A 24588-nucleotide genomic window follows, 5' to 3' on the forward strand; every position below is an offset into this window, starting at 1 on the left:
ATGCTTGGGGTCATTGTCCATTTGGAAGACCCATTTGCCACCAAGCTTTAACTTCCTGACTGATGTCTTGAGATGTTGCTTCAATATATCTACATAATTTTCCTGCCTCATGATGCCATCTATTTTGTGAAGTGCACCAGTCCCTCCTGCAGCAAAGCACCCCCACAACATGATGCTGCCACCCCCGTGCTTCACGGTTGGGATGGTGTTCTTTGGCTTGCAAGCATCCCCCTTTTTCCTCCAAACATAACGATGGTCATTATGTCCAAACAGTTCTATTTTTGTTTCAACAGACCAGAGGACATTTCTCCAAAAAGTAAGATCTTTGTCCCCATGTGCAGTTGCAAACCGTTGTCTGGCTTTTTATGGAGGTTTTGGAGCAGTGGCTTCTTCCTTGCTGAGCGGCCTTTCAGGTTATGTCGATGTAGGACTCGTTTTACTGTGGATATAGATACTTTTGTACCTGTTTCCTCCAGCATCTTCACAAGGTCCTTTGCTGTTGTTCTGGGATTGATTTTTTACCTTTTGCACCAAAGTACGTTCATCTCTAGGAGACAGAACGCGTCTCCATCCTGAGCGGTATGACGGCTGCGTGGTCCCATGGTGTTTATACATGCGTACTATTGTTTGTACAGATGAACGTGGTACCTTCAGACGTTTGGAAATTGCTCCCAAGGATGAACCAGACTTGTGGAGGTCTACAATTTTTGGTAGGTCTTGACTGATTTCTTTTGATGTTCCCATGATGTCAAGCAAAGAGACACCGAGTTTGAAGGTAGGCCTTGAAATACATCCACAGGTACACCTCCAATTGACTCAAATGATGTCAATTAGCCTATCAGAAGCTGATAGGAGAATTTGGCAGTACGTCCAACCGCAGACCACATGTAATCACGCCAGCCCAGGACCTCCACATCCGGCTTCTTCACCTGCGGAATATTCTGAGACCAGCCACCCGGACAGCTGATGAAATTGAATATTTCTGTCTGTAATACAGCCCTTTGGTGGGGGGAAAACTCATTCAGATTAGGCAGGGGCGTAGCCATGGATCAGGGCCTAATGAATTTATTTTAATTAAATATTTTCCTTCTATGAACAATAACTCGGTAAAAGTTTTGAAATTGTTGCGTTTATATTTTTGATCAGAGCTGGCTACTCACTAGATTCCCATGGAGATGAGCTGGCTACTCACTAGATTCCCATAGAGATGAGCTGGCTACTCACTAGATTCCCATGGAGATGAGCTGGCTACTCACTAGATTCCCATGGAGATGAGCTGGCTACTCACTAGATTCCCATGGAGATGAGCTGGCTACTCACTAGATTCCCATGGAGATGAGCTGGCTACTCACTAGATTCCCATGGAGATGAGCTGGCTACTCACTAGATTCCCATGGAGTTGAGCTGGCTACTCACTAGATTCCCATGGAGATGAGCTGGCTACTCACTAGCACGTGGGCTTGTGCTTGAGAGATTGTTGAGACCTGTGTTAATTTTCTATAATGCCCGCTACAACAAGTTAGTCATTATTAGTGAATGTGCATTATTATGCATGTCTCTGATTAAATTTGTAACAAAAGCGTATTTTCAGACAGACTTGAAAGCGACAGTGATTATTGCAACAAAAAAAAAAGCTGATTAAACTATTTTGATAGAATAATGTAGTTATTAAATGGGTCTTATGGTTGTGGAAGGTTTATATCTAGGTATAACTTAACATGCCCTGAATTCATTACATTATAGCTGACTGGTTTAAATGCAGTGTATTAAATTGTACAACAAAGAGAAAACATTTAATTTTTATATATTGTGAATTGGCCATATGTTTGAAAAAAAAAAAAGAATGGCGATATGATTTTTAGGCCAAATCGCCCCAGCCCTATTATGTATACATTAATTGCTGTGAATGTGTTGAATTGCTGTCGAATAAAAGACCGGTCGTAGTTGCAGTAAAGCATTAGGAGTTATATTGTTTTATTTCAACAAACCTTGAAAAAAATCATTGCATTTCTTCATAAACAAAATCATTCTTCTAAAGGAGAAGGTATAAATACATGATTGAATCATCTTTTAAAAAGGTTAATGATCAACAGAGAGAGTGCAGGTGAGTGCAGTGTCACCAGACTGATCTAGTCTACAGAGAACTATGGGCTGTAAAACACTGAGCCAAGAGCCTCCATTTTGGCAACGCTCTTCTTCACACACTCAAAAGCTACCAATAATACAGCCCATTTGATTTCAGCTAAAGCGTAGGCAGGCTGTCAGCCCTCAATCCCAGTCCTTCCGCTCATTCAAGGCTATATACAGTGAGTGATAAAGTACCAAATCAGAAGTAGTAACCTGCCCGTTCTTTAAATCATACTGTATGAGTGCGGTCGTCAGTCAAGAGACTAAATGCATTTTTTTTTTTTTAGAACCAAACTATGCAATAGGATGGATGCGGTAACCCCCCCTCAGCCCTTGATCTGAAAACTATCACAAAACAGATGTAAATAAATGCACTTACTAATATACTACAGGTTAAGGCAATACAATTCAGTTCACTGATACCTTTAAAATGACTGACATGGAATTAAAGCTGCTTCACACGACGTCTCATCTTCAGTACCTCCTCCTCCTCCTCCTCCTCCTCCTCCTCTCCCTTATCAGCACATTGACTTCCATCTAAAGTCACAACCAGGAATTACACCTTCACATTCTGCTAAACGGTATTTTTTTTAAAAAAGACAAGAATCATGAAAACATCAAAGATAAAGTATAGGATCCAGCCTGACAGTGCAATCAATCAATCCCAGAAAAATGACACATTAGGAAAAGCCCTTGTATTCTGTACATATGGCATGGCCTTTTCCCACCAGATAGGTTGGAAGAAGAGAGGTTAAGATAAGAACCCTCTCATACACAGCAGAGAACAATACTACTGGTGTCTAAGTACTTCCTGTCTCATACTGGTGTCTGGAAGTGCTTCCTGTCATACTGTCTCTACTGGTGTCTAAGTACTTCCTGTCTCATACTGGTGTCTGGAAGTGCTTCCTGTCATACTGTCTCTACTGGTGTCTAAGTACTTCCTGTCATACTGTCTCTACTGGTGTCTGGAAGTACTTCCTGTCATACTGTCTCTACTGGTGTCTAAGTACTTCATATCTTCACCCCTCTTTATACTTCAATTGGTCCATATTTAAGCTAGGACTCTGGTACACAGGTGGGTGGGGCGACACTGTACTAGCTAGCTAGCTAGCTAGGACTCTGGTACACAGGTGGGGTGACACTGTACCAGCTAGCTAGCTAGCTAGGACTCTGGTACACAGGTGGGTGGGGCGACACTGTACTAGCTAGCTAGGACCCTGGTACACAGGTGGGGCGACACTGTACCAGCTAGCTAGCTAGGACTCTGGTACACAGGTGGGTGGGGCGACACTGTACTAGCTAGCTAGGACTCTGGTACACAGGTGGGGCGACACTGTACCAGCTAGCTAGCTAGGACTCTGGTACACAGGTGGGGCGACACTGTACCAGCTAGCTAGCTAGCTAGGACTCTGGTACACAGGTGGGGCGACACTGTACCAGCTAGCTAGCTAGCTAGGACTCTGGTACACAGGTGGGGTGACACTGTACCAGCTAGCTAGCTAGCTAGCTAGCTAGGACTCTGGTACACAGGTGGGGTGACACTGTACCAGCTAGCTAGCTAGCTAGCTAGCTAGCTAGGACTCTGGTACACAAGCTACTTTTGAATAATTCACAAACTTGTACCTCACCGCAAGTTAACAACCTCCCTCCTAAACCCCCTATTCCACTTCAGTGTAGCATTTAGTGTACATAGGTTAGATTAGGCTGATAGGTCCCCGGGGACCCCAGCTAAATGAGCTGGTCCCCAGACCCCAGCTAAATGAGCTGGTCCCCAGACCCCAGCTAAATGAGCTGGTCCCCAGACCCCAGCTAAATGAGCTGGTCCCCAGACCCCAGCTAAATGAGCTGGTCCCCAGACCCCAGCTAAATGAGCTGGTCACTCACTGTTCTCTCTCTTTTTTTGGGGATATTTAAAAAGTACAGTAAAACTATTCTGTATAAAAACTCTGTACTTGCAAATGATTGATTGCATTTATAACACATTGAACAATCCTTTTGCATAATAATTCATGTGGGTTCTTGTTTCTTAACTTCCTGTCTCTTTCCGGGCCTTCTTCTTCTGGGACGGCTTGGGAGCATCGAAGCTCGGGTCGGATATTTCTGAAGAGAAAAGAATGGACAATGTGATATTTATTATGGAAATAAAAAAAAACTTCCATATTTAATTTCAGGGAGATCTTTGGAAAGCAAGTCAGCAGTAGTGACACCAACCATTGTAAGAAAATAGTTTGGCTTCACACAGAGATCTGATCTGCCTTCTGTTCGGTGTTGATACACATGAGGAGTAACACACTGACTGTCCCAAAATGGCACCCTATTTAGAAAGTAGTGCGCTATAAAAGGGAATAGGGTGCCATTTTGGACGTAGGCTACAGTTAAGGTTGCTACTACTACTACTACTACTACTAGTATCTTACTCTGTGAGGACGGCTGAGAGATGGACTGTTTGGTCCCTGCTGGGGGAAGCGCTGAACTCTCCACTGGTGTGACTGGCATGCTGCCGTCAGAGGTCACCTGTACAGAGAGGGACAAATCCCCCATGTCATAGCTGGTTACGCAACACACTACAGTCAAGGGCCCGCGTGCCAAATAGCACCCTACTCCCTTTATAGTGTACTACTTTTGACCAGGGCCTTGGTTAAAAGCACTGCACTACCGTATATAGGGAATAGGCTGCCAATATGACCAGGTACACACCTTTCGCATCCTGTTCCAACTGCTCAACACGTTACAATGTACCAGGACACTGGAAATACAACATCATTCTCTGTCATGTAGATGACTAGATATTCATTACAGCTTTCTTAGCCATCTGGGATGCAGACCCGTCTGTTACCCGTCCCGTAGCCCCGCCCGTCTGTTACCCGGCCCGTAGCCCCGCCCGTCTGTTACCCGGCCCGTAGCCCCGCCCGTCTGTTACCCGGCCCGTAGCCCCGCCCGTCTGTTACCCGGCCCGTAGCCCCGCCCGTCTGTTACCCGGCCCGTAGCCCCGCCCGTCTGTTACCCGGCCCGTAGCCCCGCCCGTCTGTTACCCGGCCCGTAGCCCCGCCCGTCTGTTACCCGGCCCGTAGCCCCGCCCGTCTGTTACCCGGCCCGTACCCCCGCCCGTCTGTTACCCGGCCCGTACCCCCGCCCGTCTGTTACCCGGCCCGTACCCCCGCCCGTCTGTTACCCGGCCCGTAGCCCCGCCCGTCTGTTACCCGGCCCGTAGCCCCGCCCGTCTGTTACCCGGCCCGTACCCCCGCCCGTCTGTTACCTGGCCTGTCTGTTACCTGTCCTGTAGCACCACCTGGCCTGTCTGTTACCTGTCCTGTAGCACCACCTGTCCTGTCTGTTACCTGTCCTGTAGCACCACCTGTCTGTTACCTGTCCTGTAGCACCACCTGTCTGTTACCTGTCCTGTAGCACCACCTGTCTGTTACCTGTCCTGTAGCACCACCTGTCTGTTACCTGTCCTGTAGCACCACCTGTCTGTTACCTGTCCTGTAGCACCACCTGTCTGTTACCTGTCCTGTAGCACCACCTGTCTGTTACCTGTCCTGTAGCACCACCTGTCTGTTACCTGTCCTGTAGCACCACCTGTCTGTTACCTGTCCTGTAGCACCACCTGTCTGTTACCTGTCCTGTAGCACCACCTGTCTGTTACCTGGCCTGTACCACCACCTGTCTGTTACCTGTCCTGTAGCACCACCTGTCTGTTACCTGTCCTGTAGCACCACCTGTCTGTTACCTGTCCTGTAGCACCACCTGTCTGTTACCTGTCCTGTAGCACCACCTGTCTGTTACCTGTCCTGTAGCACCACCTGTCTGTTACCTGTCCTGTAGCACCACCTGTCTGTTACCTGTCCTGTACCACCACCTGTCTGTTACCTGTCCTGTAGCACCACCTGTCTGTTACCTGTCCTGTAGCACCACCTGTCTGTTACCTGTCCTGTAGCACCACCTGTCTGTTACCTGTCCTGTAGCACCACCTGTCTGTTACCTGTCCTGTAGCACCACCTGTCTGTTACCTGTCCTGTAGCACCACCTGTCTGTTACCTGTCCTGTAGCACCACCTGTCTGTTACCTGTCCTGTAGCACCACCTGTCTGTTACCTGTCCTGTAGCACCACCTGTCTGTTACCTGTCCTGTAGCACCACCTGTCTGTTACCTGTCCTGTAGCACCACCTGTCTGTTACCTGTCCTGTAGCACCACCTGTCTGTTACCTGGCCTGTACCACCACCTGTCTGTTACCTGTCCTGTAGCACCACCTGTCTGTTACCTGTCCTGTAGCACCACCTGTCTGTTACCTGTCCTGTAGCACCACCTGTCTGTTACCTGTCCTGTAGCACCACCTGTCTGTTACCTGTCCTGTAGCACCACCTGTCTGTTACCTGTCCTGTAGCACCACCTGTCTGTTACCTGTCCTGTAGCACCACCTGTCTGTTACCTGTCCTGTAGCACCACCTTCCTCAGCTTTCTTCCTCTTCTTCTTCTTCTTCTTCTTGGACCTGGCAGAGTCATCCTTCTCCGTGTCATCGTCTGACCCCTGTGCCCCCTGGGGGTGGTTGGGTGCGGGGTCCTGGGGCGGGGATCCGGGGGCCTCTACCACCTGGGGTCCCTCATAATGCCCCCACGGCTCTGTAGGGGCGTTCCAGTCTGAGCTGGGGTCCGCTGCTGCTGCAATACCGTCTGGAAACAGAACAGAGAAAATACCAAGTTACATATCGTACCCACCCGGTGAAGGCAGAAATCACAGCACATTTACTCTAAACGAAGTGTTTCTTACTTAGTCCTGACCAGTCATCAACAGGAGAGGGGCTTTCCCACTGCAGCTCAGAGGCAGGATGGGTGATGTGCTCTGGAGAAGAGAGACAGAGAGCATCTTAGCCTTCCTAAACCATACAGAATAGTCCGTTCTACAGTCCCTGACATCAGTGATGTGTTAATCACCTATAGTCTTCAGTCCCAGTACAGAGGAGGGTAATGTGTTGAGTTCAGTCTTCATCCTCCCATCAACCCCACTCCACGACCCTGGAAGGAATAAACCAAGAGAGACTGTTGTTCCCACAGAATATCCAGAAAAAACACAAAAGCTTTGAAATTCAGTTGGCATTCTCAAATCCATCTAAAGGATGGAAACGTTAAGGGCCCGATTCAGACTTATGAATGTATAAATCAAATCAAATTGATTTATAAAGCCCTTCGTACATCAGCTGATATCTCAAAGTGCTGTACAGAAACCCAGCCTAAAACCCCAAACAGCAAGCAATGCAGGTGTAGAAGCATGTATACCTTTCGACTTCTCAGTATTTGGTATTCAGACTTACCTTATAGAGTACCATAGTATGAGTCATAATACCCATAAAACATAGCAGTCAAACAGGGTAATTTTTCCAATCGTTTATTCCACCATTTCTTATTCCCATAGGGAATTTTAGAAACCCTTGTAGGCTTACCCTGGCGTGACGTTTTGATAACCATGTAAATCTCTCTCGGACAAGGTGACTTTTATCATAATATCCGCTTATAATTAACCCCCCCAAAATGAAACGCTAATTAGCTGCTAATGTGGCTATCATAAAGAACTACAAATACCACGATGATCTGGACGAGACTACAGAATCGAGACAAAGTTAACCCAGAGATTCTTACCTATCTAAATGTTAGCTAACTGTAGTGTTAAGTTTCCCAGCAAGAAAACCAAATAATGTATCATCTCAAACAGAACAGGGAACTAACAGAATCATTAACAACCAATATGAAAACAGGTGGGATTTTAGGGGAGGTTCTGAAAGATACTCATGGGGGGGGTCCACTGAAAGATACTCATGGGGGGTCCACTGAAAGATACTCATGGGGGGGTCCACTGAAAGATACTCATGGGGGGGTCCACTGAAAGATACTCATGGGGGGGGTCCACTGAAAGATACTCATGGGGGGTCCACTGAAAGATACTCATGGGGGGGTCCACTGAAAGATACTCATGGGGGGGTCCACTGAAAGATACTCATGGGGGGTCCACTGAAAGATACTCATGGGGGGGTCCACTGAAAGATACTCATGGGGGTCCACTGAAAGATACTCATGGGGGGGTCCACTGAAAGATACTCATGGGGGGTCCACTGAAAGATACTCATGGGGGGGTCCACTGAAAGATACTCATGGGGGGTCCACTGAAAGATACTCATGGGGGGGTCCACTGAAAGATACTCATGGGGGTCCACTGAAAGATACTCATGGGGGGGTCCACTGAAAGATACTCATGGGGGGGTCCACTGAAAGATACTCATGGGGGGGTCCACTGAAAGATACTCATGGGGGGGTCCACTGAAAGATACTCATGGGGGGGGGTCCACTGAAAGATACTCATGGGGGGGGGGTCCACTGAAAGATACTCATGGGGGGGGGGTCCACTGAAAGATACTCATGGGGGGGGGGGTCCACTGAAAGTTGACTAGTAACAACAACAACTGGGACCTAAAAGACGCCCACCATGAGACCCACTAAATTTACCCAAGAAGAGGAAAACACAATTAAAACCCGCACCAGCTTCCACTCTTAAATATCACCTGGGCCAGCCACTCTTAAATATCACCTGGGCCAGCCACTCTTAAATATCACCTGGGCCAGCCACTCTTAAATATCACCTGGGCCAGCCACTCTTAAATATCACCTGGGCCAGCCACTCTTAAATATCACCTGGGCCAGCCACTCTTAAATATCACCTGGGCCAGCCACTCTTAAATATCACCTGGGCCAGCCACTCTTAAATATCACCTGGGCCAGCCACTCTTAAATATCACCTGGGCCAGCCACTCTTAAATATCACCTGGGCCAGCCACTCTTAAATATCACCTGGGCCAGCCACTCTTAAATATCACCTGGGCCAGCCACTCTTAAATATCACCTGGGCCAGCCACTCTTAAATATCACCTGGGCCTTCCACTCTTAAATATCACCTGGGCCTTCCACTCTTAAATATCACCTGGGCCAGCCACTCTTAAATATCACCTGGGCCTTCCACTCTTAAATATCACCTGGGCCTTCCACTCTTAAATATCACCTGGGCCTTCCACTCTTAAATATCACCTGGGCCAGCAAAGGTGTAACACATACTGACTAACGAGGTAATACCAAATCGGTGCGCCCTACGTGCTAATGTCCAACCTCGAAATATAAATGGAAAAACCAAAAGACTAACAGTAGTAAAGATTAAATAGGATAAATTGCTTTAAAAATGTACAATTCTGTGAACAGTCTTGTGTAAGTTTTAATTGACAAAATACCTGTTCGCAAAGGTATCAGCTAGAGATGAGGTGCAGGAGCATGCTGGGATTTGTAGTCTTGCATGGTGTCTACTTTGACGCTAATTAGCATTTTCCGAATCAGAGTAAATAGAGCTGAATATACTGATAAGTCACCTTGTCCTAGAGAGAATTACACGGTTATCAAAACATCATCACGCCAAGGTAAACCTACACGAAAAACACAGCCCTTATTTTAAAAGTTTCTAAAATCCCCTATGGGAAAAATAAAATGGTGGGAAAACGATTGGAACCATTTCCGTTTGACCACTAGGTTTTATGGGTATTATGACATCTACGGTGGGGCTCTATTCAGCCGTGTGACACGCTCTGTGGGTGTGGCTACCTTGCCCACTCTGAATAAATGGCATTTAAATTAAGTAATCTAAATATCTGTCTCCAGCTCAGCACCAATTGGTAGATTGAAAAAAAAATACTGATTTTGTAGATTATTTAGGTTTAGTTATTTATGAATCATAAACTGACCTGGAAAGCCTTCACACAAAATAAAGAAAATTGTGGTTTGATTTATTCAGTTCTTCAACCCATGGTAATGTACATATAATTATAACAGGGAGAATAGTGTTATAGTAGGTTATACCCTGGTCTATTACCTGTACTGACCATGGGACTGTTATAACAGGGATAATACTGTTCAATAGTAGGTTATACCTGGTCTATTACCTATACTAACCAAGGGACTGTTATAACAGGGATAATACTGTTCAATAGTAGGTTATACCTGGTCTATTACCTATACTAACCATGGGACTGTTATAACAGGGATAATACTGTTCAATAGTAGGTTATACCCTGGTCTATTACCTGTACTGACCATGGGACTGTTATAGTAGGTTATACCTGGTCTATTACCTGTACTAACCATGGGACTGTTATAGTAGGTTATACCTGGTCTATTACCTGTACTAACCATGGGACTGTTATAGTAGGTTATACCTGGTCTATTACCTGTACTAACCATGGGACTGTTATAGTAGGTTATACCTGGTCTATTACCTGTACTAACCATGGGACTGTTATAACAGGGATAATACTGTTCAATAGTAGGTTATACCCTGGTCTATTACCTGTACTAACCAAGGGACTGTTATAGTAGGTTATACCTGGTCTATTACCTGTACTAACCATGGGACTGTTATAGTAGGTTATACCTGGTCTATTACCTGTACTAACCATGGAACTGTTATAACAGGGATAATACTGTTATAGTAGGTTATACCTGGTCCATTACCTGTACTAACCATGGGACTGTTATAACAGGGATAATACTGTTATAGTAGGTTATACCTGGTCTATTACCTGTACTAACCATGGGACTGTTATAACAGGGAGAATACTGTTATAGTAGGTTATACCTGGTCTATTACCTGTACTAACCATGGGACTGTTATAACAGGGATAATACTGTTCAATAGTAGGTTATACCCTCATCTATTACCTGTACTAACCATGGGACTGTTATAGTAGGTTATACCTGGTCTATTACCTGTACTAACCATGGGACTGTTATAACAGGGATAATACTGTAATAGTAGGTTATACCCTCATCTATTACCTGTACTAACCATGGGACTGTTATAGTAGGTTATACCTGGTCTATTACCTGTACTAACCATGGGACTGTTATAACAGGGAGAATAGTGTTATAGTAGGTTATACCTGGTCTATTACCTGTACTAACCATGGGACTGTTATAACAGGGATAATACTGTTCAATAGTAGGTTATACCCTGGTCTATTACCTGTACTAACCAAGGGACTGTTATAACAGGGATAATACTGTAATAGTAGGTTATACCCTCATCTATTACCTGTACTAACCATGGGACTGTTATAGTAGGTTATACCTGGTCTATTACCTGTACTAACCATGGGACTGTTATAGTAGGTTATACCCTCATCTATTACCTGTACTAACCATGGGACTGTAATAGTAGGTTATAACCTGGTCTATTACCTGTACTAACCATGGGACTGTTATAGGTTATACCTGGTCTATTACCTGTACTAACCATGGGACTGTTATAGGTTATACCTGGTCTATTACCTGTACTAACCATGGGACTGTTATAACAGGGATAATACTGTTATAGTAGGTTATACCTGGTCTATTACCTGTACTAACCATGGGACTGTTATAGTAGGTTATACCTGGTCTATTACCTGTACTAACCATGGGACTGTTATAGTAGGTTATACCTGGTCTATTACCTGTACTGACCATGGGACTGTTATAACAGGGATAATACTGTTCAATAGTAGGTTATACCCGGTCTATTACCTGTACTAACCATGGGACTGTTATAGTAGGTTATACCCTCATCTATTACCTGTACTAACCATGGGACTGTTATAACAGGGAGAATACTGTTATAGTAGGTTATACCTGGTCTATTACCTGTACTGACCATGGGACTGTGTGATGAGACAGCCAACTATTGCGTCGGGTTCAAACTTAGGGCTTGATCTGCGCTGCATAACGATCAATTAGCCAACATGTCTTTTATATCAATATTACCAACTGGTACTAATGATTCTCAGCAACACGGCTGTGACAGCGTTTACAGGAAGCAAATGATAAGGTAGGCTATACCAACTGATGGGAACCATGTCATTAAATGGAATGATAAGGCGGGCTATACCAACTGATGGGAACCATGTCATTAAATGGAATGATAAGGCAGGCTATACCAACTGATGGGAACAATGCCATTAAATGGAATGATAAGGCGGGCTATACCAACTGATGGGAACCATGCCATTAAATGGAATAAGGTAGGCTATACCAACTGATGGGAACCAACAGCACAACCTTATTGACCGTAACCTGTTGGCTTTTCAACCTCTGCCATATCGTTGACTCCGAGCCAGGTACAGTGCACTCTTGGTTATTGTCCAGCCATGTGGTCAAGTGCTGTAAAGAACGACTGAGTTAAGGTGCTGCTGACCCAGAACAGAGCAGCACGTCTTGCTCTTAAATGTATTTAGAGGGCTAATGTTAACACGATGCGTGCCAGTGTCTCTTGGGTAAAAAGTTGAGGAAAGACTGACTGTTCCTTATAAAAAATATAAAGCGATGCAATGTGTTGGAAATTCTTCCAAGTTATTTGCGTAGTCAACTTACACACTGCACTGACACACACTGCACTGACACACACTGCACTGACACACACTGCACTGACACACACTGCACTGCACTGCCCACCGTATGCGTTACTATGCATATTTTGACAGCAAGATAAAACGCCTTCGCATCAATAATCCCCAAAGCATGATCTCCATGTTCATTGAGTTGAAACAGCGTGAAACTGAGACAAAAGACAATAACGTCTGCATAAAACAATAAAGTAATCTGTCCTAAAATACAAAACTAGATAAGAACGTAACCTGATATTTTGCTCACACTGACAACAAGCAACAGCTAGGCTAACATACTGTAGTAATTAAGCTAGTGCTGTCCATCTATTCCACAAAGTAAACATACACATCCAAAATAACGCTCTGAACGGAAAGACGTACGCGAAAGGAATGAAAATACTAAACTGACAAAGCTTCCTAAGGCATACAACGCAATGGACGGATGACGATCGTAAGCAGACAACTGAAAACAGAGCACTCTGAGCTCAACATGAGGCAACAATGAACAACTTCCTCCTAACAGGCCTATTTTCTCAGTAAAGGAAAATACTCCAGATCAACACTAGGGGGAGCTAGAACTAAAACAGAGCACTCCCCACCTGGTGTGACAGAACGCCACTCTGATAACTATGGAATGTCCATATAAGAGAACTTGTTTAGGGAGAAGGACCGTCTCTGTGACAGGCCTAAGAAAGAGCTTAGTTCCTTCTTGCTTGCAGAGTCTAACCTCGACTTTACCATCCTTGCCGGGGGGGGGGGGGAGACCAGTCCAACAGGCCATTCATTCCTCTTGACTTGTTTGTCTTTGAGGAGCACAATGCTTCCAGGTTCAAGGTTGGGCTGGTTTGACTGCCACTTCCTTCTCATCTGAAGTGAGGAAACGTATGGTTTCCTCCACCTATCCCAGAAGGTATTTTTCAAGATGTTGAAGCCACTGCCGCTTAAAGTGGCCCTTGGCTCCATAGTCGCCAGCAGGACTCGAAGGGATACTCACTTTCTGTGTGAGGAGAGTAGCAGGTGTAAGTATGAGGGGGTCATCTGGATCTGTTGAGACTGGAACCAGAGATCTGGCATTGATGATGGCAGCCACTTCTGCCATCAGAGTAATGAGCGTTTCGTGACTTAGCGTTGAATGACCCTGTTGGAGGAACATAGCAAGGAGAATCCTGGATTCTACACCAATCATCCTCTCCCAGGCACCACCCATGTGAGAGACATGTGGCGGGTTGAATATCCAGATGCAGCCCTGTTCTGACAGGTTGGTATCCACGGAGTCGTCGTTGATGTTCAAGTTCCTTGCAGGCCCTAATGAAATTGGCCCCACAGTTGGAACGAATCTGCTTTGCTGGGCCTGGGATCGAGAAGAAACGCCTCAGGGTGCTGATAAAGCTTGATGTATCCAGTGACTCAAGGACTTCGGTGGAAGTTCGGTGGAAAGACGATCAGCAGGAAGGCTGGCCATCTTCTGTGCCTAAGGAGGACCGCGAAGTCTCCCGACAGGTGACACACTGGTGGATGATGCGGTTCACGCACCTTTTACCGCCAACTATCCAAAGACCGGCTGTACGGATGGCTCCTTCTGTGAAAAGGCATCCCTGACGTTGGATCCGTTTGTGGTAATGCCTCACCAGTAAAGTTGCGACATGATGCTTCCCCGGGATGATCAGGGGGTTAATCTGGTCATGTCCAAGTTATGCTTCTGTGATGCGACCCCCAACTCTCAGAAGGCCGTCTTTATCAATAATTGGATCTAAGGCTCTCAGGAGAGCTTGCTTAGGGATTTTTTTTCCTGGTTCCTGATCCACTCAAACTCTTGGATTGATTTCCTCTTGGACTGTCCGTATGACGATATCCTTCGACTGAGAAAATCTGTCTGGTGTGCATGCTTTCTGACAGTTGTGCCAGCCCTTACAGTTGCTGTTTTTTCCCCGCTGTAGTGTTGATGAAGAGACGAGTGATGCGGACGACGTGAGTGATGGCAGGAGTCGGCGACTTCCACGTGGAGAACCTTGAAAAGCGCAAGGAAGTTGTCTTCAGTGTGGACACTTAGGGATCAAACGTCAGCATCTGAGGGGGAGGGGGGGGGTTTGATGAGCTCAAAAGCATCCCTTTCAAGACAGAACAGCGTGTCAGAAACGCTGGGCCAGAGAGCCAGGTTGTGTCTGAGAGGTATGCTGATCTGTAGGTAGATAACACCACTGTTCTGGATGTGTAGATCTCCTTATCCAATGGACTCGATTACTGACAGACGTAGAAACACCGGGTCTCATTGTAGACGTAGCCTAACACCACCTTGCTGTCTGTGTGGAAGGTTGTATCATCAAGCTCAAATGTCTATTTCTGAGGTGATGAGCTCGGCCAACTCGACTGCCAAGACTGCTGCGCAGAGTTCCAACCTTGAAACCTCGTGTGTTCTGGGCGTGGCGTCAGTTTTGCTTTACCCAAAACAAAAGCCCATGTGACTCAATCCTTTGACGTCTGTCACTTTGAGGTAGGCAACTGCGGCTATTGCCTTCGTGGATGCATCCGAGAATTTGCATAGTTCTCTTCGTCTCGCTTCTGAGGGTGAGACCTTAGTGTAGGCCCAAGGGATATGGAGGTTACATAGCTCTTTCAAAGACTCTCTCCATGCAACTCATGGCTCCTCCATTTCTGGAGGCAGGGGGGAGTCCCATTCGCCGTTGGCCATTGTGAGCTCCCTGAGAATAGACTTGCCTTGAATGGTGACAGGGGCCACAAACCCCAGTGGGTCGTACAGACTCTTCCCAGTTGATAGCACTCCTCGGTGTGTGAAGGGCTTCTCATCTTCGGCTACCTTGAAGGTGAAAGTCTCAGTCCTGAGGTCCCAGTTGAGATCCAAGCTGCACTGCATAGGCAGAGTGTCTGACCCTATGTCAAGATCTTTGAGGTCATTTGCATGATCTTGAGATTGAAATGCTTCCATTACCTCCTTGCTTGAGGCAATGTTGTGTAACCTCAGATTAGAGTTTGCGAGAATCTCTTATGCTCTCTTGACCAGGGTGACTGCATCTTGGACTGTAGGAATATTACTTTATGCAGGTTGATTGGAAGCTTGGGCATTCCGGAATCTTTCTTTCACCAAGCAGAGGTTGGGACATGGCTCGAAGAGAGTAGAGCGTCCTTCCCCCAAAGTGTTTGTGTAAAAAGTACTCACTGAGAGAGGCTTGTGGAACGCTCCCCAGGCAGACGCTGCCTATTATGACCCAACCAGAGGTCAAGCTTCTGGGCGTATGATGAGAGTCATGGAACCCATTAACTTGCTTGTGCACCTTGTAGACTCTGGATAAGGAGCATGATGAGAGCCTTGGGTTCGAGTTCTGGGATGAGGTGAGCAAAGGGTTTCCGGTGAGCATGGTGGAGCACTGCGTCTGGAGTTGTTCTGGATCTCATTACACGCGATGAGAGTTGACAGCGGAAGACTGACTTGCCCATCCATAGATTCTACCTGGTAGCCGTTGGCTCGTCTTCCTACTGTCTCCATCACTTCAGTGCAGGTCTTAAGGGAGTAGGGAGAGCTGGGGCCTTGTACACTGAAGATATCGAAGAAGAACCAATGATCTGTTGCTTTGCTCGTCGAGGATGGCATAGAATTTCACTGCTCTCTCTCGGTAGCCTGTCGGGTAGATTTCGACAAGGCAGATCTTAGAGCAAGACTTGTCTGTGAGGTTCCTACCGCAGACTTGCGTACACTGAGACGTTACGTCGAAAGGAGGTGCGAGCTCTTCCTCCCCACTGTGCTCTGTAGGAAGGTCTGCTTTTTGACCCAGGGGGGTGGTCCTAGATGAAGGCCGGTGAAAGCCCACAACTTAGGATAGGGAGTAAAAAGAATATGGAGCAAAACGAACAGGGGAAACCAAAACTCAGACTTCTTTCAACCTTATAGAGGTTGAGCTTGAATTCACACCTCAGCTGATGTGAAGTGTAGCTCTCCCCAACATCTCTCAAGCTCCACTGGAGCACTGGGCCAGCCACTCCTAAATAGCACCTGGGCCAGCCACTCCCTAAATAGCACCTGGGCCAACAGGTGAAACACTTTCCCACTAACGAGACGGCAACCAGCACAGGTGTAACACATACTGACTGACGAGGTGACACCAATCTGTGCGCCTTAGGTGCTAAAATGCTATACGTGCTAAAAGTCCAACTTCTTAAAATGGAAAAACCAAAACCTTTAACAGGACCAAGATGATGAATCCACAATCCAAACCCCAGCCTAGGTTACCTTCAGTGACCTATCCCCAGGTGGGTTAGGGTTAAGCCCCAGCCTAGGTTACCTTCAGTGTCCTGTACCCAGGTGGGTTAGGGTCAAACCCCAGCCTAGGTTACCTTCAGTGTCCTATCCCCAGGTGGGTTAGGGTCAAACCCCAGCCTAGGTTACCTTCAGTGTCCTATCCCCAGGTGGGTTAGGGTCAAACCCCAGCCTAGGTTACCTTCAGTGTCCTATCCCCAGGTGGGTTAGGGTCAAACCCCAGCCTAGGTTACCTTCAGTGTCCTATCCCCAGGTGGGTTAGGGTTAAACCCCAGTCTAGGTTACCTTCAGTGTCCTGTACCCAGGTATGGCTAGGTGTACCCCAGGTGGGTTAGGGTTAAGCCCAGTAGGTTACCTTCAGTGTCCTGTACCCAGGTGGGTTAGGGTCAAACCCCAGCCTAGGTTACCTTCAGTGTCCTATCCCCAGGTGGGTTAGGGTCAAACCCCAGCCTAGGTTACCTTCAGTGTCCTATCCCCAGGTGGGTTAGGGTCAAACCCCAGCCTAGGTTACCTTCAGTGTCCTATCCCCAGGTGGGTTAGGGTCAAACCCCAGCCTAGGTTACCTTCAGTGTCCTATCCCCAGGTGGGTTAGGAGTGGTTTTCCAACTTTTCTTTCCCAGGGACTCCCACCCAGGCAAACCGGCGACCCAGGGATCCCATAATATGTTATGTTAGCAACAAAGGTCACATCTTGTCTTATCAGGTGAATGATAAAGGCAAGTACAAGTAATCAACATTTTAAAATGAATAGATGGACCTCCCCAAAGTTAATTGGAAGAGGAAGAGTAAACTAACAGTCTATTAGCTAGAAAGGCATCCTTGCAGCGTAGAGAAAATGTTGCTCTATTGTAAAGCAAATTTTCAGCAATTCAATACCTTCAGTGTCCTGTACCCAGGTATGGCTAGGTGTCCCCAGGTGGGTTAGGGTTAAGCCCAGTAGGTTACCTTCAGTGTCCTGTACCCAGGTGGGTTAGGGTCAAACCCCAGCCTAGGTTACCTTCAGTGTCCTATCCCCAGGTGGGTTAGGGTCAAACCCCAGCCTAGGTTACCTTCAGTGTCCTGTACCCAGGTGGGTTAGGGTCAAACCCCAGCCTAGGTTACCTTCAGTGTCCTGTACCCAGGTGGGTTAGGGTTAAGCCCAGTAGGTTACCTTCAGTGTCCTGTCTCCAGGTGGGTTCGGAGTTCAAGTGTCGGGGTCCTTTAGGGATGGCCGGCCACTTCTCCCCGTCCGAAGAGCATATATGGGTGGGCAGCTTCATGGAGATATCTGGCCACCCTCCACCGTTCACTGACGGCTCCTCTCTCCAGCTGGTGGACACTATAGAGGGAGGGAGACATGGATCGGTCAGTGTTACTTTGGCTTTAGTGAAAATGTTATCCTTCCATGGACACACTCAGCTGGATGCAACAAGCTGTGTTCTTTACAGGAAAGGACCGTCCAGGATCAAATATGTCTGTACAGGATTGAACAGTTTAGTTGACGAGACAGGAGTCATCCTCTAAGAATCATCAGACTAGGAGACAGCGGTACTTTACCCGGTGTCGTGAAAGAATCTCCTTTCCCAGTCCTCGGGTGCAAGGGCTCTAAGGGGGAAGAGAAGACACAGTCTCAATGGAGAGTACAAACTGAAAATGTTGCTCACAAGGGAACTAACAAAGAAAAATCACTGACAACCAAACAGACAGGGGTTCTGAAAAGGCACCTATCACGGACCCCACAACACCGGGGCCCTCCTCCTCGGGAGACCCCACAACACCGGGGCCCTCCTCCTCGAGAGACCCCACAACACCGGGGCCCTCCTCCTCGAGAGACCCCACAACACCGGGGCCCCTCCTCCTCGGGAGACCCCACAACACCGGGGCCCCTCCTCCTCGGGAGACCCCACAACACCGGGGCCCCTCCTCCTCGGGAGACCCCACAACACCGGGGCCCCTCCTCCTCGGGAGACCCCACAACACCGGGGCCCTCCTCCTCGGGAGACCCCACAACACCGGGGCCCCTCCTCCTCGGGAGACCCCACAACACCGGGGCCCCTCCTCCTCGGGAGACCCCACAACACCGGGGCCCCTCCTCCTCGGGAGACCCCACAACACCGGGGCCCCTCCTCCTCGGGAGACCCCACAACACCGGGGCCCCTCCTCCTCGGGAGACCCCACAACACCGGGGCCCCCTCCTCCTCGGGAGACCCCACAACACCGGGGCCCCTCCTCCTCGGGAGACCCCACAACACCGGGGCCCCTCCTCCTCGGGAGACCCCACAACACCGGGGCCCCTCCTCCTCGGGAGACCCCACAACACCGGGGCCCCTCCTCCTCGGGAGACCCCACAACACCGGGGCCCCTCCTCCTCGGGAGACCCCACAACACCGGGGCCCCTCCTCCTCGGGAGACCCCACAACACCGGGGCCCCTCCTCCTCGGGAGACCCCACAACACCGGGGCCCCTCCTCCTCGGGAGACCCCACAACACCGGGGCCCCTCCTCCTCGGGAGACCCCACAACACCGGGGCCCCTCCTCCTCGGGAGACCCCACAACACCGGGGCCCCTCCTCCTCGGGAGACCCCACAACACCGGGGCCCCTCCTCCTCGGGAGACCCCACAACACCGGGGCCCCTCCTCCTCGGGAGACCCCCACAACACCGGGGCCCCTCCTCCTCGGGAGACCCCACAACACCGGGGCCCCTCCTCCTCGGGAGACCCCACAACACCGGGGCCCCTCCTCCTCGGGAGACCCCACAACACCGGGGCCCCTCCTCCTCGGGAGACCCCACAACACCGGGGCCCCTCCTCCTCGGGAGACCCCACAACACCGGGGCCCCTCCTCCTCGGGAGACCCCACAACACCGGGGCCCCTCCTCCTCGGGAGACCCCACAACACCGGGGCCCCTCCTCCTCGGGAGACCCCACAACACCGGGGCCCCTCCTCCTCGGGAGACCCCACAACACCGGGGCCCCCTCCTCCTCGGGAGACCCCACAACACCGGGGCCCCTCCTCCTCGGGAGACCCCACAACACCGGGGCCCCTCCTCCTCGGGAGACCCCACAACACCGGGGGCCCCTCCTCCTCGGGAGACCCCACAACACCGGGGCCCCTCCTCCTCGGGAGACCCCACAACACCGGGGGCCCTCCTCCTCGGGAGACCCCACAACACCGGGGGCCCTCCTCCTCGGGAGACCCCACAACACCGGGGCCCTCCTCCTCGGGAGACCCCACAACACCGGGGCCCCTCCTCCTCGGGAGAGGAGTGAAAGGAGTTTCAGGTGTTCAAATCCAACTAAAAAGGGAGTGAAATATGAAATCTGCTTTGGAATAAAACTGGCCCTATAAAACGGCTTCATACACATATGTTTCTGTTCAATGTTGTACATTTTTTAAACTACACACCGGTACATATCCTTGAGAGAGTCTCTGACACACTTTATGAAGACAAAAAGACACAGTGAGTCAGTGCTAGGGTTGCAAGCTCTGAGTCACAGATGTCCTATTTATTCCTTACTGATTCTGATGATCTTCCAACCAGGATTCCTGGGAAAGTTACCAGCCTAATACAGATGGGCATACCTCTGTTCTTCCTGTTGACCGGGGCGGTGAGAGGGGGCTGTTCCACCTGGCGGTGAGGTACCTCCACCCCCTCCGGGCTTCCTGACCCGTCAGGCCCCTTCTCCTTCCTCTTCTGCTGCCGCTTCTCCCGGTTACTTACCTTAGTCTCCCACGCACCTGGAAGAGAGAGCAGCGGTTTGGTTTCTTTAGATCTACTATGACTATAAATGTTGTTGCACCTGGAAGAGAGAGCAGCGGTTTGGTTTTTATAAATCTACTAGGATTATAAATGTTGTTTCACCTGGAAGAGAGAGCAGCGGTTTGGTTCCTTTAGATCTACTAGGATTATAAATGTTGTTTCACCTGGAAGAGAGAGCAGCGGTTTGGTTTTTATAAATCTACTAGGATTATAAATGTTGTTTCACCTGGAAGAGAGAGCAGCGGTTTGGTTCCTTTAGATCTACTAGGATTATAAATGTTGTTTCACCTGGAAGAGAGAGCAGCGGTTTGGTTCCTTTAGATCTACTAGGATTATAAATGTTGTTTCACCTGGAAGAGAGAGCAGCGGTTTGGTTTTTATAAATCTACTAGGATTATAAATGTTGTTTCACCTGGAAGAGAGAGCAGCGGTTTGGTTCCTTTAGATCTACTAGGATTATAAATGTTGTTTCACCTGGAAGAGAGAGCAGCGGTTTGGTTCCTTTAGATCTACTAGGATTATAAATGTTGTTTCACCTGGAAGAGAGAGCAGCGGTTTGGTTCCTTTAGATCTACTAGGATTATAAATGTTGTTTCATCTCCCAACCTTTAAGATATCTGGGGTGAATTTTCCCCTGGGTACAGATGTAGGATCAGCATCCCCTCCCTCATTCTAACCTTGAGGGTATTTCCAAGGTTAACGGATTTGCGCCGAGACTGATTTTCCACTTCAAATGTACAACTATGCAAAAAAAATATATTTTGAAGTTTAACAAACCATAAAACTCTATGCACAAGGACTACTTATAACATTTTACAAAAACATTTACTGAAAGAGCTGTGCGGATGCAAAGTTTGGTAACAGAAATACAGTAAAATCTCACAAAAAGTTGTGTCCACATTTTCCAAAAACTCTTTAAATATCTGCTTTGGATTAAGATAAAAAAAATGTCTGCAGAAAGAAAATGGGGTGTCAGCCATGACATGACACACTGAAAAAAAATCTATTATTTTGGGTAGCTCAGTTGGTAGAGCATGGTGTTTGCAACGCCAGGGTTGTGGGTTCGATTCCCACGGGGGGGCCAGCACAGAAAAAATAAAAAATAAATGTTTAGAAATGAAATGTATGCATTCACTACTGTAAGTTGCTCTGGATAAGAGCGTCTGCTAAATGACTAAAATGTAAAATGTAAGTGGATAGTGGTAACGGAGAGACTAGTGGTAACGGAGAGTGGATCCTTGATCTGAGCTATACAGAAATCCATAATTATGGATATAAATATTCTCTTCATGGTGATGTATCCTAAATAGGTATAAAAAAAAAAAAAAAAAAAAAAAGGTAGAAATACACAAATATCCTCCTTTGCATATTTTGGTATTATTCTACACACTGGCTATTATTTTAATGAGCCCAAACACAACCAAATTTGGTTGGTCCGGGCCAAACCTGAACCAATCGTAGACTTCCATGTTTCACAAGTTTGGACATCAAAGCATAGTAGATTAGACTACAGTCCAGTACTATTGTTGTCACAGTATCAGAATTTATACTTCGACACCAGGTTTAGTATCATGATACACGACACCATCATGACACAAAAACAAAGGCGTATTAGCCAAAAAGTCCCAGAATGCCACTTTATCCAGACAAACTCAGCTACTGCGCTGTTCAATATCATTACATTTGAAAATGTTTGTCAATTTGTTTTTAGAGACAGCTATGTATGTATTAATGAATCAATGATACAATCCATTTGACTTACCAATCTAACTACAAAAACAACAGTAAAAAAATGTCTCTCTTTTGATAAACTGGGTAAATCAAGATGTAGCCTAGGTCTAGTCACAATACAGGTTAACACATTCAATAGGAGTATGAATGCATTGATCTAGTCAGCTTGTTTTAGCTGGTATCAGATGACAAACCGCCTCTTACACTTAGGATGCGTTTTATTGGCAAACGCTAAGAGAACATGTTTTATTGTACTGATTAACATTTGCATAGAAGACAAACAAATCTCTTTTATAAAACGTGTGTGTTGTCTCTAAGAAAGTAAAGACTTTGTTCCGAGGCAGAACGTGGCCGTGGAATCTAGTGGAAACCAGACGGGAGGCAGAACGTGGCCGTGGAATCTAGCGGAAACCAGACGGGAGGCAGAACGTGGCTGTGGAATCTAGCGGAAACCAGACGGGAGGGAGAACGTGGCTGTGGAATCTAGCGGAAACCAGACGGGAGGGAGAACGTGGCCGTGGAATCTAGCGGAAACCAGACGGGAGGCAGAACGTGGCCGTGGAATCTAGCGGAAACCAGACGGGAGGCAGAACGTGGCCGTGGAATCTAGCGGAAACCAGACGGGAGGCAGAACGTGGCTGTGGAATCTAGCGGAAACCAGACGGGAGGGAGAACGTGGCCGTGGAATCTAGCGGAAACCAGACGGGAGGCAGAACGTGGCCGTGGAATCTAGTGGAAACCAGACGGGAGGGAGAACGTGGCTGTGGAATCTAGCGGAAACCAGACGGGAGGGAGAATGTGGCCGTGGAATCTAGCGGAAACCAGACGGGAGGGAGAACGTGGCCGTGGAATCTAGCGGAAACCAGACGGGAGGCAGAACGTGGCCGTGGAATCTAGCGGAAACCAGACGGGAGGCAGAACGTGGCCGTGGAATCTAGTGGAAACCAGACGGGAGGCAGAACGTGGCCGTGGAATCTAGCGGAAACCAGACGGGAGGGAGAACGTGGCCGTGGAATCTAGCGGAAACCAGACGGGAGGCAGAACGTGGCTGTGGAATCTAGCGGAAACCAGATGGGAGGCAGAACGTGGCCGTGGAATCTAGCGGAAACCAGACGGGAGGGAGAACGTGGCCGTGGAATCTAGCGGAAACCAGACGGGAGGCGAGGGAGACAAGGAAGTGATAAATAAAGTTTTGGGGACAATCAGCTTTGAAATCAGTATATTTTGCATATCACAAACCAGGTAGTAGGGTAATGAATTAAATGTTAGAGTCAACTGTCAGCTTGCAAGTGAAGTCAGCCTCTAATTAAAGCTGGAAGCTCCCATAGGGCAGCACACAACGGGCCCAGCGTCGTCCGGATTTGGGGTAGGCCGTCATTGTAAATAAAAACGTTCTAAAACTGACTTGGTCTGTCTGTCTGTCTCTCACTCCTGTCTGTCTGTCTGTCGGAGCAGGGTGGAACGACTGTCCCCTCTCATTGAAGCCAAAGTTCAAGGTCGATCCAGGCACTGCAGGCATTGTTTTCAGAAAACAAACAGTGAATGTGAAAAATGGCAATCTTCGTGTAAATAAATACACATTTCAAAAGACAATCATGGTACCAATAATTTATTCTATTACTCCAGATGTATTGGCCTTGAACCGATTACTTTAAGAATCAGTAGCTAATGGAAGCCTGCAGTACCCTGGTCGGCCTTCAACTTGAGATACTCAATGAGAGGGGGCAGCACTGAGCTAGCCTGCAACGTCACTTCCTGGAGTAGCTCAAACTGAGCATGTTTTGTCCACATACATCTCCCACATGAGACGCCATGTTTATCAGAATTCCTTGTTCGCAAATGCTCTAGAGTCTTCACATATACTGAACAAATATATAAACATGCCAAATTTCTAAGATTTTACCGAGTTACAGTTCATAAGGAAATCAGCAAATTGAAATACATTAATCAGGTCCTGATCTATGGATTTCACGACTGGAAATACAGACGTGCATGTTTAGGTCACAGTTAACTTTAAAAGGTAGGGGTGTGGATCAGAAAACCAGTCAGTATCTGGTGTGACCACCATTTGCCTCATGCAGCACGACACATCTCCTTCACATAGAGTTGATCAGGATGTTGATTGTGGCCTGTGGAATGTTGTTCCACTTCCTCTTCAATGGCTGTGTGAAGTTTCTGGATATTGGCGGGAACTGGAACATGTGGTTGTACACGTCGATCCAGAGCATCCCAAACATGCTCAATGGGTGACAGGTCTGGTGAGTATGCAGGCCA

The 24588-nt window shown here is 47.8% G+C and overlaps 1 protein-coding gene and 1 long non-coding RNA gene across 3 annotated transcripts in view; one reads left to right on the top strand and one right to left on the bottom strand.

Annotated features, from left to right (window-relative positions):
• Positions 1–1957: 1957 nt before the first annotated feature.
• mtdha (metadherin a) overlaps positions 1958–24588 on the bottom strand; it is a 30138-nt gene continuing 7507 nt past the window's right edge. For both annotated transcript variants that reach the window (XM_045709775.1, XM_045709776.1), the window contains exons 4-11: positions 20406–20561; positions 18380–18427; positions 17994–18161; positions 7061–7141; positions 6897–6968; positions 6558–6799; positions 4545–4641; positions 1958–4227 (exon numbers count right to left, since the gene is read on the bottom strand). In XM_045709775.1, the coding sequence (XP_045565731.1) occupies positions 4154–4227; positions 4545–4641; positions 6558–6799; positions 6897–6968; positions 7061–7141; positions 17994–18161; positions 18380–18427; positions 20406–20561 (938 nt within the window). In that variant the 3' untranslated portion in view covers positions 1958–4153. The remainder of the gene's footprint in view (positions 4228–4544; positions 4642–6557; positions 6800–6896; positions 6969–7060; positions 7142–17993; positions 18162–18379; positions 18428–20405; positions 20562–24588) is intronic.
• Positions 10435–10976, top strand: LOC123730977 (uncharacterized). Its single transcript, XR_006762474.1, has 3 exons — positions 10435–10482; positions 10784–10853; positions 10903–10976. It is a non-coding gene; the product is annotated as an uncharacterized lncRNA (long non-coding RNA).

This window comes from Salmo salar, chromosome ssa27 (assembly GCF_905237065.1).
Source record: "Salmo salar chromosome ssa27, Ssal_v3.1, whole genome shotgun sequence".
NCBI lineage: Eukaryota > Metazoa > Chordata > Actinopteri > Salmoniformes > Salmonidae > Salmo > Salmo salar.